General features: G+C 57.3%; 1 protein-coding gene across 1 annotated transcript in view; it reads left to right on the forward strand.

Moving 5' to 3' along the window:
• SCARA5 (scavenger receptor class A, member 5) overlaps nucleotides 1–9,164 on the forward strand; it is a gene marked incomplete at both ends in the record, with an annotated part of 13,916 nt that extends 4,752 nt beyond the window's left edge. Inside the window, 3 exons of the mRNA XM_010084723.1 lie at nucleotides 2,324–2,998; nucleotides 6,739–6,819; nucleotides 9,066–9,164. Of these exons, the coding sequence (XP_010083025.1) occupies nucleotides 2,324–2,998; nucleotides 6,739–6,819; nucleotides 9,066–9,164 (855 nt within the window). The remainder of the gene's footprint in view (nucleotides 1–2,323; nucleotides 2,999–6,738; nucleotides 6,820–9,065) is intronic.
• Nucleotides 9,165–12,255: the final 3,091 nt, after the last annotated feature.

Below are 12,255 nucleotides of genomic sequence, written 5' to 3' on the forward strand. Positions count from 1 at the left end.
TGCTGGATGCACGGAGCAGGTTGTGTTGCTGGGGTCGGTGCTGCGGGATGCACGGAGCAGGTTGGGTTGCTGGGGGTTGGTGGGTGCAGGATGCACAGAGCAGGTTGGGTTGCTGGGGGTCGGTGCTGCAGGATGCACGGAGCAGGTTGGGTTGCTGGGGTCGGTACTGCGGGATGCACGGAGCAGGTTGGGTTGCTGAGGGTCAGTGGGTGCTGTGGGATGCACGGAGCAGGTTGGGTTGCTGGGGGTGGGTGCCGCAGGATGCAAAGAGCAGGGTGGGTTGCTGCGATGCTGGGGCCGGGCAGAGTGGAGCTGCGGGGATCCCGGCAGGATGCTGGAAATTGTTTATGGGAGTCTGGAGAACTCTGCAGCTTTGCAGCTCACCGCAGGTGCAAAGGGGGAGGCTCACCCATGCTGCCCAGCCCTCGGCCACCACAGGATCTGGGCTGGGGGTTATTTCTCCTTCTGCTCCCCCCTGGGGTTGCTTTTCCCCTTGGTTTCATTGGAAGGAAGCCGTGCTTGTCCCTGCACCCATTGCGGCCACCCTGAGGCCAGAAAATCTTGGCGGAGCAGCTTTGCTCACCCACGCAGAATTTTTGCAGAATTTTTCGCGAGGTCTTTCCTTGCCCATTGTCCCCTCTCGGGGTGGCCTTGGGCATGTCGCGTGGTTGCTTTCCCCGTTGTGAACCTCCACGGGCAAAGGCTCCCCCTGCCCCAGGATGGTGCCCGCTGGCACAGCAGTGGTGGGCGATAACCAGTGACATGGAGATGTCCCCCTGCAGTGATGCAGGTGACAAGCAGGGACATGCAGAGGGGACCAAACAACGTCACCGTGCCCCGGGAGGAGAGCTCCGAGCTGGCACGCTGCAGCCTGGGAAGGTCCAGCAGTGGGATTAATAACGGGCTAATTAATAGAGGAAAGATGCCATCGGTGCCTGGAAGATGCTCAGCTCCTCCGTGACCGCCCCACGGTGCTCCCAGAGCCCGGTCCCCTCCCAGCGCACCCCAGTCCCCTCCTGGTCCCCCAGCACCGCCACTGCGGGAAAAAAAAGCCGGTTGGGTGGTGGGCTGGAGCCCTTCGCATGTGCGCAGCTGCTTTCTCCCTCTCTGTACTTGGACGATTTTAATTCAAACCAAATGGTTTCGCCGGGTTTCTCCTCCGCGGAATGGAGGGGGTGAGCTGCCAGGCGGGTCCCGTGCCAGCCCGCAGCATCGCGCCGGCCGCATCCCACCGCAGCCTAAAGAACAATGGGGATTATTTATTTAAAAAAACAAAAAAAACCCCAAAATCTCATTATTTGTGTGGGTTTGGCTTTGAGTCCCCCACCCCGGGCTGCGTTGGAGACCCAGTGTCGATGCAAGGCAGAGCGAGAAGATGACATTCCCCTGCCTGGATCAGTGTTTTTGGGGTGCACCAAGCGTGCAGTGGGGTGCTGGGGTCCAGGATTGGGCTTTACTGGGTGCTACTGGGCTTGCTGGGCAGGGGGTTGCTGGAGCAGGGCTAGGAACTGCTGAGAGCAAGAGGTTTCCCCCAAATTTCCAGGTTCTGGGGTGGGTTTCCTCCTTCGGGAAGAGCCCTGGGATGCGGGATGCAGGTTGCTCCTGAGCCTGGGTGGGTTTTTTCCCTTGGGAAGAGCCCCGGGATGCTCCTGAGCTGCGGTGGGTTTCTTCCCTTGGGAAGAGCCCTGGGATGCGGGATGCAGGATGCTCCTGAGCCTGGGTGGGTTTTTCCCCTCGGGAGAAGCCCTGGCAGCCCCGGGATGCGGGATGTGGTGCTTGGAGGCTGCCAGCAAACCGCACCCCGAGCCGTGGAGACCTGCCGAGCCGGCCTGATGGTCCTCATTAGAGAGCAAGGGCTGAGCTCAGGTCCAGGATCCGCAGCCAGAAGGGAAACCTGACTGTTCAAATGAAAACCTCAGTGGGGGAAGAAGGAGGCTTTAAGGTCTGTTTTTAGGAAAGGGAAGCGGATGCTGTTAGCAGCCAGTCTGACTCAAAGGCAAACACAAGCCAGGCGAAGCCACGCGGCAGAGCTTCGTAGCATCATGACCCGTCTGGCAAAGCCCAGAGCCACCCCCAAGCCTGGTGCCTCCTTCTCCAGCCCCTCAGCAACCAACCTCCTTCTCCAACTGTGGAGAAAACCCTGGGGCCAAAGAGGGGCTGGTGGGGTGAAGCTTTTGGGGTTTGAGGTCAGGCTCCCACCTCTGAGCACCAAGGAACAGGGGATGTCCAAGCGCTCCTTGGGAGGAGACGGGGTTGCACCTCTCAGGAGGGTCCCCACCTCCACGGGGTGGTTTCTGATGCTCCACTTCTCCATCCCTTCCAGTCTCCAGACCGCAGACTTCCCCCGAGGACCTGAAGGCCCTGATGGGGAACGTCAACCGCCTCAACGAGAGCTTTCGGGACATGCAGCTGAAGCTGCTGCACCTACCTCTGAAAGGGGACGTGCTGGATCACATCTGGAGGCTGCAGGACCTCCTGCAGAACCACTCGGACTCCTTGTTCCTCATGACGGGGTCACTGCAGAAGCTGGAAGGGCTTCTCTGGAGCCTGCAGACCCAAGCCAGCCAAACGGACAAGGCAGTGTCCAACCTCTGGGACAGCTTGTCCCAGCAGAACGACGCGGCTCAGCAGGAGATGTACAAGCTCTCCGTGGAAGGCAACAGCAGCCGGCTGCTGCTGCAGCACCACGACCGCCTCCTGAGCCACCTGGGCAGCAGGGTGGAGAGCCTGAGCGAGCAGGTGACGGCCGTGAACGGGGCCATGGACACCATGAACAGGACCTTCTCCTACGACGTGAACATCCACCATACCCGCATCCAGGACCTGCAGGTGCTGATCAGCAACGCCACAGAAGATGCCCGGCAGATGCGCCTCATCCACATCGCCATGGAGGAGCAGCTGAAGCACGAGCTGGCCATCCTCAACAACGTGACGGAGGACCTGCGGCTGAAGGACTGGGAGCACTCCGTGGCGCTGAAGAACATCTCCGTGATACGGGGTAAGCCCAGCACCTCTTGGAAGCAGCTCCTTCACTGGTGCATGAGGAGGGGGCTGTCCTTTGGGTGGTGGCAATGGGGATGTCCTGTGAGGATGTCTCAGGTACTCGTTGGTGTACCAAACCCACCAGGCACCACCACTTAAGTGTCTGCGGTGTTCAGGTATCTCCATCACCTTGGACTTTTGGACTCTCTCAAAATGCTCCTCCATCCATGTCAGGAAGAAAGCTCCCAAGGTTCCCTCAGAGATGCCAGGAGAAATCTGCCAGGTCCCTGCTGACCATGAAAGTGAACCAGCCCAAGCGTGGCAGACATGGTGGGGTTTTTTGCCTTGCTTTGTACGGCAGTGACCAAGCAGGAGGCTGCCCACCGGTGCCTTCGGTCATCAGCACTCTCATCATTGGCTTTACTGTACATCCCCTTCACTCTCTTCTCCCTCTCCCATCTGCCCTCAGCCCCTCCCAAATCATAGAATCATCCATCCCAGGATGGTTTGGGTGGGAAGGGACCTTAAAGCCCATCGAGTACCACCCCCTGCCAGAGTCCCACCCCCTGCCATGGGCAGGGACACCTCCCACCAGCCCAGGTTGCTCAAAGCTCGGAACCTTTTCAGGCTGTTGGCTGGTGATGACAGCTCGGGGAGGTCCCCAGGCTCGTCTCCAGCATCCCACCACGCCAAGCAGCTCGCGTGGCTTGGAAGGGGCTTGACCTGACAGCGCAGAGGGGCTCTTAAATAACGGTGTCACCGGGATGCACGGTGTCATCCACCGCCCACCCCGAGCCACTTGCACAACTCCCTGGGTGGGATGTGCTGGCTCGCAGCAGGTCTGGCAGGGTGATGGCAGCGGTCCCAGCTGGCCGTCACATCTCTGCGCGTCACGCGAGCCCTCATCCCGGCGGGTTTGGAGGGTTTCTCTGCTCCGCCGATGCAGCGAGCTCAGCCCTGTGCCGGCAGGAGGGTGAAGCAGGGCTGCATCTGGGCTGGGGTTTCATTCCTCAAACGCTGTGGGGTGGGGACCAGCTTGGCACGGTGTCCGCAGTGCTGCTCAGCCTCTCCAAGCACCCCTCCCACTGCTCCTCCGTCCTCCAGCCCAGCTGCTCCGTGTCCCATCCCACCAGCTGTCCCTGGGACGGGACCATCTCTGCTGGTGGAGCTGCCTGCGTGGAGCCAAGAGGAGATGGGCTGGTGGCTGATGGACCGCAGGGCTCGCTGCTCTGGGAAGAGCTCTGGAGGATGAATGCCAAAACCTTGGAGCCAGCAATGGGATCAGCCCCATGATGTGCCCATCCCCAAGTCCCGTTTCTAACCCCAGGCATTAGGGAAAGGGAGGAAGGGACAAGACATCTTGCGGAGCTCTTACGGAGCAGCTGAGATTGTTGCCCATGGTCAGCCTCCATGAGACTTAGTTCCCTTCCTAGCCTGCCCATGCCCGTGAGCTCCCTGAGGTCCAGTGGGTTTTCTGGGATGGAAGAAGAGATCAGGATGAGGATGAGGATGAGGATGAGATGGGATGAGATTGAGATTGAGATTGAGATGAGATGAGATGAGATGAGATGAGATGAGATGGGATGAGACTGAGATGAGATGAGATGAGATGAGATGAGATGAGATGAGATGATGAAACGGTGGCAGAGGACTGGGGGGCTGCGCTGTAGCAGCTGATTTTAAGGAGGAAGGGCATCTCCAACCCCCATCCCACCAAGAGATGCCCCGAGCAGACAGCTCCCATGTTCCAGGGTTAACAGAACCGAGGTGGAGCCCTGCTGTGGGCTATTTCCCAGTGTGCCCATCAGACCAGGGCAGATGGAAGTTGTCAGAGCTGGCCCTGCACACAGAGCCTCAGCTGAGCCGTGCTGGAGCCAGCACAGGGAAACAGGACGTTTCGTGTCAGCAGTGCCATGGGTGTGGGACCCCATCCCTCCGGAGAGGATCCTTGGGGTAAAGTCGGGGTGAGGAAACGGGAGACCTTTCCTCAGTGGCTCCCACCGCAGATGTTTCCAGGGTTGCTTTCAGTTTTGCTGGCAGTTGGAAAGCATCCATTTTGTTTAAGCCAGTGGTTTGCAGCAGCCCAACCTTTGCTGCGCTGGGGTGCAGCAGGGGAGGGAAGAACATCCGAACCCAGGAGCACAACTGGCTCTGGCAGAGTTTTCACGGCTCATCCTGGGACCTTCGGGCAGGAGATGTACCAGCAGAAAAACTCCTTTGCCTGGACGCTCCCACTGCTTCCCATCAAGCTCACCCCGATAAAGCCACAGGTCTCTGTCGGGCTCTGCTTTCTGAAACGCCCCGTGGGCTGAAATGAATGGTATCAACATATTTTAATTATTTTCTTCTACATTCTCCATTAGTTCTTTATTTCAGAAGGGGTTGGGTGGTATGGGGCAGCCTGAACATACCCCCATTGTTCCACTTTAACAAACTGGCGTGAGTGGATTGAGATGAGATTTTGGGAAGAAATGTTTTCCTGTGCGGGGGGTGAGGCAGTGGCCCAGGGTGCCCAGAGAAGCTGTGGATGCCCCATCCCTGGAGGGGTTCAAAGCCAGGCTGGATGAGGCTTTGGGCAACCTGGGCTAGTGGGAGGTGTCCCATGAACATTGCTGGACCATCATGGAGAATCCTGCCTCTCCTACCCAGGGCCAGGCAGCATCCCTGCTGCTCGTGGTTCCTCTTGTTCCCACCCCAAAATGCCTCCTCAGGGTCCTCAGCTCTCCCGAGTGCCCATTGTTCTTTGCATCCTTTTTTTTTTTTCCAACTGAGAACAGGAGACGTGTCCTGGGGGTCTGGGTCCAGCCCAGAGAGGGGCATCATCCAGGGGAGAGGAGACCCAGGGCAAGCTGATGCAGTATTTCCCTCCCAGCCCCTGACCACCTCCAGCTTGGGATGTTTCCTGAGCTTGCTGCGGTTCATCTGCTCAGGATCCCGCTCATTTCTGCCCAATATTTGCAGATCCTAATTGCTTGTTCATTAGGACTGCTGAGCATCCCCCCTCCTCCTCTCCTGACCCTCTTGCGTCACCACGTTGCCCGTAGCCCTGGCTGCTTGGTTGCTTGATGCTCAGCTGGGAGATTATGGCTTTTGGGGTTTCTAGGAAAACGATGTTGAACAGTTTCCAATGATCCCCCAGGCTTGGTAGGACAAAGCCCAAATGACCCCTCCAGGCCTCTCTCTGCCCTATTTTCTACCATCCCGTGAGACTTTTTTTTTTTTTTTTTCCCCTGTTCAAATTCTTTCTGCCAATTGATTTAGCTCATAATTGTTTTCAGCTTTGCCGACTTGGCCCTTTGCAGGCTGAGGACTAGAGCTCTGTTGCTGGCTTGGAATTTCTGCTCGCTCACGAGGGTTTACAGCGAACAGCAAAGATCACCGACGGCCGGTTCCTGATGAGGTCAGGGACACAAACCCCCTCGTAAAGGTTCATCTCAGTATTTCCAAAACACTTTTTTTTTTTTTTTCCTTAACATTATTGGAGACATCACAACTTTTGGTCAAAAGGGAATTCCAGGAGGAATTTCCCATAGTGTCATGCTCAGGTGGAAGCCCAAGGTGAAGCTTTCTGGCACATGGGGCAGGTTGATGGAGTCGTGTTTGGCCTTTGATTGGCCTTTGGTCATGGAGGAAGGCTGCTAACAAGCTCCCTTGCTCTCATTTTGCTCCTGTCTGTGCTTATTAGAGGTCCCTGGACACCTAATCCTGGGTGAAGGGTGGGTGGGTGCATGCGCTCATGCATCTGCTGTGTTTCAGGGCCACCAGGACCCAAAGGAGACCAAGGCAATGAAGGGATGGAGGGTGAACCTGGGCTTCCTGGCTTGCCTGGGCTTCGAGGTAAGGAACCACACACCCAGGGTGCTCATAACCCTGCAAACCTTCACCCACAGTCCAGAGAGTCCAGGGGACACCTCCTGGTGACATCCCAGCCTGTCCCTTGGGACCTCGTTGGCTACGCACAAGTCTTGGAGAAGAACAGGATTAACCTGCTGCCCCATCTCCTGCCAGCCTTCAAGGGGCAAAAAGTCCCTCTCGTGTCCCAGCTGGCCCCAGTGGGAGCTCCACGGGTCCATCACCTGCAGGTTGGTGCCCCCAGGCTCCAGAGCCGGTGAGGGGCGGTCCCTCCAGCCTGGCAGAGGGGTCTCGGCCACCGGCTGCAGCTCTGAGGCTTTTCACGGGACACTATTTTCAATGTCAAGAATGATAATTGTTTTCCCCTTCTTAATTGCAACCATCATTTTTGAGATAAATTCAATTTGAAAAAACAACAGAAGACACCCCCCCCACCCTGAGAAACAGGACTTGGCTTGAGCCTGGCTCTAATTTTAAGCCCAACACAGAAATACTGGCTTTGCATCCAAGAGCCGGGGCTGGCACGGAGGTGATGGAGGCTTCCCCTGCGGGAGGACTTTCTGTCCCCAAGTCTCTTTCCTATTGAGGTGACAGGATCACGGTGTCCCTGCCCATGGCAGGGGGCTTGGAACTAGCTGATCTGGAAGGTCCCTCCCAACCCAAACCATTCCCTGGTTCCATGATTCCACGATCCATCCTGCCTGGATGGAGCATCCATCCTCCTTCTCCATCCTGGGTGTCCAGCCCTGGCTTGACCTTGGCTGCCGAGGACACGACCCGCGCAGGACTATCGGTGTCGGAGCAGGGGGGTTCAGCCCATCCGAGCATCTGAGCTGGGCTTAAACCCCTCCTGTTTTGGTGCCCCTTTCCCCCGGCTCCCCGGCGGGCGGCAGGACCAGCCAAGTGAGGCAGAGCCAGCTTGGAAACACGATCACGCTCTGAAAGCCCTTCTCGGTGCTGGCTGCCCGTGCGGCTTTCACCGACAGCTATATTTTTTTGCGCTGACAGATTCATGGCTGTTTTACTTGGGTGTAACAAGCATCAGAAATACATCGTCTGGCTTCTTTCCTTTTTTTTTTTTTTTTTTTTTTTGTGTGTGTGTTTAAACAGAAAAACAAAACAATCTCTGGAGGGTTCACCTTCGGGAAGAGTTGCTCAAAGGGCCACTATTTTTAGGTCTTTCTCCATCTCACTTTCTCCGGTGGTCACAGCGCCAGCCCTTTGGGTACGAGAAGGTCAGGATGCTGTAAAGCATCCCTGGTAAATCCCTTTTGCACAGCGGATCCACCATCCTGCCCCAGCTCCATAGCCATGTCCTGACACGCTGCAGCATCCCTCTGGGAGGGGGGCGAGGTGTTGGCTGGGAAGGAGTTAAGCCCCAGACCATGTCCACTGGAGCTGGTGCCCAAATTCCTCCTGGCAGCTTTTTTTTTTTTTGGTCTTAAACCAGAGGAAAATATTGACTAGGTTTGGAGAAGCGCCGCTCAGGAGAGGCAGACGGTGCAGTGCCGGGGCAATTCAGGGCTCATCGTGCCAGGCAGAGGGCTGAGCTCGGGTGCTGGAGGAGCTCCATCTGAATGGCTTCTCCCCCAGGAGCTTCAGATCTGACCCAATCTCAGGCTCTGGCTGAGTCCTTGCTGGGTCGATCTGGTGGGACCACCCCCAGGTGCCCCCAGAGCCCATCACCAGCACAGGGGTCCCTCCCTCCCCTCCCGTTGGTGTCCCATGTGGATGGAGGTCATCTCCAGGGCTTGCGGGTGTCCCCTGTGAAGGGAGCCCCAAACTACCGCCCCCGTTTCCCACCTCCTGGAGGTCAGGGGTGCTCAGATAAGGGGGTTTCATCCAGTCCCACCTGGTCAGAGAGCATGAATGCAAGGGACCTGCAGCATCATGTCTCCTTGGGGGTCTCTGCTTCGCCCTGGCTCCTCGCTCTTCCTCCTTGGTCTCCAGCTTTGGAGCCCAGTTACCTTAATCTGAGCCTTGAGATGCTCAGAGCTTCACTAGCACCAGCCCATCTCTGGGTTAAATCCATCCTGTTATCCAGGGGCAGGTGCAGAAGGAGAGGATGGGTGGGTTCTCAGGTGTCTCCTGATGGTCCATAACTCCTGGCAAAGAACCAGAATGCGACTGGCACATCTGCTGGCACTCAGGACATGTGTGTGTGTGCACATCTGGTTTGTGTAGATCGCTGCTGCAACAGGGTCATTTTTGCCTCTTTGTCCTCGCTCCAGGGCTACCAGGGGAGAGAGGACCACCAGGACCACGTGGCTTGAAAGGCGACCAAGGAGACCTTGGCCCCCCAGGTCCAGTGGGGATGCGAGGATTCAAAGGTAAGGACCAGCCTCTGCGCGTGCTCTCGGGCGGGTCATGGGGTCCAGAGGGGCTTGTTGGGCAGCAAACTGGCTCTGGGGACCATCGGGACATGGGGCAGAGATGCTGGTGGTGGGTGTGAGAGTGGTGGGTCCTCTGGCTTGGGACCCACCTGGAGTTCCTGGGGGGAGAGGAAATCTTGGTGAAGGAAAATCATGTGCACCGAGACCTTTCCACCGATGCACAGCAGTGGAGATAGTCCAGGGATGGGAGGCAGAGGGCAGAGCAGTTGGATTGTGATGCTCCTACCACGCAGTGGGGTTCAGGGCGGGCAGTGCTGCCTGACCGAGCCCTGGCCAGAGCCCTGTGAGGACCTGCCCTCCCACGTGTGGCTCTGGTGGGGTGTCAGGAACAGCCTGGTGTTTGTTTTCTGGTGACCTTTTTGGGCTCGCTGTGGTTTTGCAGCGCCTCGCCACACCCCGGCTAAGAGCAGGGAGAAGCTGTGGGTGTAGGAAGTGGCCACGCACCTATTTAGCAGGACAGATCTGTCCCAGGAGACTTTTTATAAGAAGTTCCATACTGCAACAGGATGGGTGATCCCAAAACATGCTTTTTCTGCCTCAAAATGCCTTGTGGGCAGGGGGCAGGCAGGAAGAGCACAGCCCAAGGACAGGACACCACCCTGGGCAGAGCTGCCCTGCCTGCAGCCTGCCCTGGACACACTGACCAAAGTGGTGGATTCCCCTCATCTCATGCCGGTGGGGGATGTTGACCTGGGACGTGGCCATGCTGGCCACCAGTGTCCAGGTCTGGAAATGCCGGGAACCCTGCAGGCAGCACTGCGGGCAGAAGGGCAGCAGTGCGGGCAGGGAGTGTTGCTGTCCCTTCTTCCAGATGTCCCAAGCGTTATTCATCTTGCTAGATCTTGCTTTCATGCAGCGAGCATCTTGGGTGAATTGCACATGTGAAAGATGAAGGAAAACATCAGTGTTGTGGTTTAACCCCAGCCAGCACCTCAGCCCCACGCAGCCGCTCATTCACTCCCCCGCGGTGGGATGGGGCAAAAGAATCAGAAGGGTAAAAGTGAGAAAACTCGTGGGTTGAAATACAGACAGGCAGGTGTTCAGTCATCCCCAGGACAGCCATCGTGCGTAACGGTGACTTGGGAAGACAAACGCCATCACTCCAAACGTCCCCCCCTTCCTTCTTCTTCCCTCAGCGTTATATGCTGAGCATGACGCCATACGGTCTGGAGTATCCCTGGGGTCAGCTGGGGTCAGCTGTCCCATCTGTGTCCCCTCCCAGCTCCTTGTGGACCTGGTGTCCAGTTCTCCTGGATGTCCTCCAAAGTGCTGGTCATCGACAAAGACAGAGATTGGGATGAGACCCCCATGTTGTGTCTGGTGGCCCATCCTACATATTCAGTAGCCACACTGGTGGCCATTTCCTGTATCTTGCATGCCATCAGAAAGCTCCTTGTAGTTGAGAGGCAGGAGCACATCTTCCATCCTTTCTCCACTTTGTGGTGTCTTTAGGAGAAGGATCTTTCCTAGAGGGAAAGGTAGATGGGAAACACCATCTACCTCCCAGTGCCTCCCAGTGCAGCCCCAGGAAGCTTTGGGTCCAGCTAGAAAGGAGATGGAGGAGATGAGATACTGCTGGTGGCCTCCTTCTGTAGGGAGAGAGCAGCAGGAAGCTCCCAGAGCTGCAGATCAGCAAGAAGGTCTCGTGCAGGATTAGCAGATGTCCAATCCTTCCCTTGAGCTGTCACTGCTGTGATCACGCACCCTACTGACACGATGGCTCCGGTCATCCCACCGCTCTCCCAGTCACCCCAGTCCAGGCACAAGTTGACCTCCTGGGGCTCGTTAGCTGCTGGAGATGGCTTTCCAGGCCACATGGCTGGTTAGATGTCATTTCTGTGTAGTCTCGCAGAACGCTGCTGGGTGCCAGTTCCATCACCCCATCTAACTGGAAGCCCAGGGTTTCTGGGCTGGTGTCACTGGGACCAGTCTCCATCCTCCCACCGAGGCAGAGGCTGCCAGTGGGGCACAGAGCTGCAAGAACAAAGAAAACAGCATTTCATGCCCTTTTCCAGTGCTATCTCTTGGGTTTGTTGGAGGTATCGGGTGCGAACGCGAGGGAGACATCGACGCCGAGATGTTCCTGGCAGTGCATCAAACGCTGAGGTCTGCCAACCAAAACCACAACGTGCTTTGGGACCGCGGTTTCCTTTCCCTCCCTGGAGCAGAGGAAAGTGGGCTTTTCTCACTGGCCGGTGCCAAGCACTCATTAAAGAAGAAAATTATCCCAAGGAGCCTGGGCCGGTTGAATTGGGCTTCAGCAGAGGACCAAGCCCCGATGCCGGATTTCTGCAAAGGGCATCGCCAGGGGACGTGTCCCTTCTGGAGGGAGGAGGTTGATGGGCTCCTGCATCACATTTCCATCCCTACGACAGAGACGTTAACAGCTCGTGTGCTGGGTCAGTGCTGAGATGTAACAGACCCCATGGTGGCCACCACAGCTCCAGCAAGGAGCTCCCTGGAGACACAACACTGAGGATGGAGCCTTTCTCCAGCGCTTCCCAGCCCAGGAGGTGGTGGAGACCACCCCCAGCACAGCCCCTGCCTCCAGGGCAGAGCTGTGGCCACCCCACAGTAGAAGAGCATCAACGCCCACAAGCTTGGTGACCTTTCCCCAAAGCTGGTCTGAATCTCAAGCGCCCTTGCCCGGGGAGATGAAGCTCTTCTGCTCTTGGTTTTGGGAGGCGATGGGTTGGATGGATCTTTGCCATGTGGTGCACGGCTTCTAGCTGTCATCCTTTCACTGGTGCAGGGTCATCCCTGGATCTGAGGAAGCTTCTTGGCTTGAAGAAGGTTAAGCTGTCTCTGGGGCTCCACCAGCCTTTGACGCACCCCCTTCCTCGTGCATCTCTTGGAGGCATCCTTGGTTTGGGGTGAGGATGGCACCACGGCAGCAACGCCATCAGGGTGGACCACCTGCAGGTGCCACCTCACCAGCACAGGGTCCCTCCCTCCATTTCTGTTGGTGTCCCACCTGGATGGAGGTCACCTCCTGGGCTTGGATGCGTCCCCTACGAAGGGACCCCCA

This window comes from Pterocles gutturalis, unplaced genomic scaffold, assembly GCF_000699245.1.
Source record: "Pterocles gutturalis isolate BGI_N339 unplaced genomic scaffold, ASM69924v1 scaffold9875, whole genome shotgun sequence".
Taxonomy (NCBI): domain Eukaryota; kingdom Metazoa; phylum Chordata; class Aves; order Pterocliformes; family Pteroclidae; genus Pterocles; species Pterocles gutturalis.